Raw genomic sequence first — 1,033 nt, 5'->3', positions numbered from 1 at the left:
GGTCACTCTCGACGACGGCAGCATAGGTATTCCAGTCGATCAAGGACTCGGATACTGATGCCTCCCATGGTGTGGCTAGATACACCAAGTGGAGATCTCCCTCTAGGCATAGACCTGTCTCATTGCGAAGCCGCTTCAGCTCCTCCCAGAGTACGATACCTGCTTCGCAGCTGAGACCACTAGCACACACCGCTCGGCCAAGATGGGTTGCCATATAAAGTTGACTGTCACGGTTGAAGTATACCATCCCAGATGAGAGCAAGTACTTCATGCCGGCGTGAACCGCAGGAAAATCGTCGGCCACGCTGTTGCGCCTCTTCTTCTCATTGCCTGGTGCCTCAAGTTGACGGTCCAGAAAGGTGGACCTCGCAAGCCGCATGATTTGATCGTCTCTCATTTGGCCGGCTGTCGCCATAACCTCCAATAAAAGTCGCTGTAGGCCCACACAGTTCTGGCCTAGCGCGCTCCTCAGAGGTGGCAACGTCGCCACGGCCATCGATGTCACACGTCTCTTCTCCACCTCATTGGAACAGATAACATAGCTTTCACCCGAGGCACTCGAATGACCCGACCGACCGGCACGGCCAGCCATCTGCCGGTATCTCGTCGTATCAAGAAACTCCGTGGCAATGAATGGAGTACGAAAGACGACTCGCTGTGCGGGAAGGTTCACACCGGCTGCGAGAGTACTAGTGCAAGCCAGGCATGTGATAGCCCCACTCCGGTACCCTCGTTCGACAATGTCTCGCTCTTCCGTAGTGAGACCACTGTGATGGAAGGCTATACCAACCAGGAGACCATCAGCCAAGTTCTTGTCCAGTCCAGTGCCAGTGTTGCAGCTACAGAGCTCGAGCTCAGCGCGGAGTTGAAGACGGTGATGATGGACCTCTTGGGATGGTGGAGGAGCAGACCTCCATGGTAAAGATTTGGTCAGAAGGCTGCATGCCACCTCACACTTCATTTTGGAAGGACAGAATACAAGCACTGAATTGCCGATCGATAGAGCCTCCCAAACAGCAAGCATAAAGCCGTC

The 1,033-nt window shown here is 54.5% G+C and overlaps 1 protein-coding gene across 1 annotated transcript; it reads right to left on the bottom strand.

Moving 5' to 3' along the window:
- Positions 1-6: 6 nt before the first annotated feature.
- Pmar_PMAR005679 (dna polymerase theta, putative) lies at positions 7-961 on the bottom strand (the record flags this gene model as incomplete). Its single annotated transcript, XM_002768529.1, has 1 exon — positions 7-961. A coding segment is annotated over one exon (955 nt), but the record flags the coding sequence as incomplete, so codon positions are not given.
- Between the last annotated feature and the right edge of the window lie 72 nt (positions 962-1,033).

This window comes from Perkinsus marinus (genome assembly GCF_000006405.1).
Source record: "Perkinsus marinus ATCC 50983 genomic scaffold scf_1104296967904, whole genome shotgun sequence".
In the NCBI taxonomy this organism is placed as follows: Eukaryota; Perkinsozoa; order Perkinsida; family Perkinsidae; genus Perkinsus; species Perkinsus marinus.
This window is presented reverse-complemented; position numbering and strand designations above follow the sequence as displayed.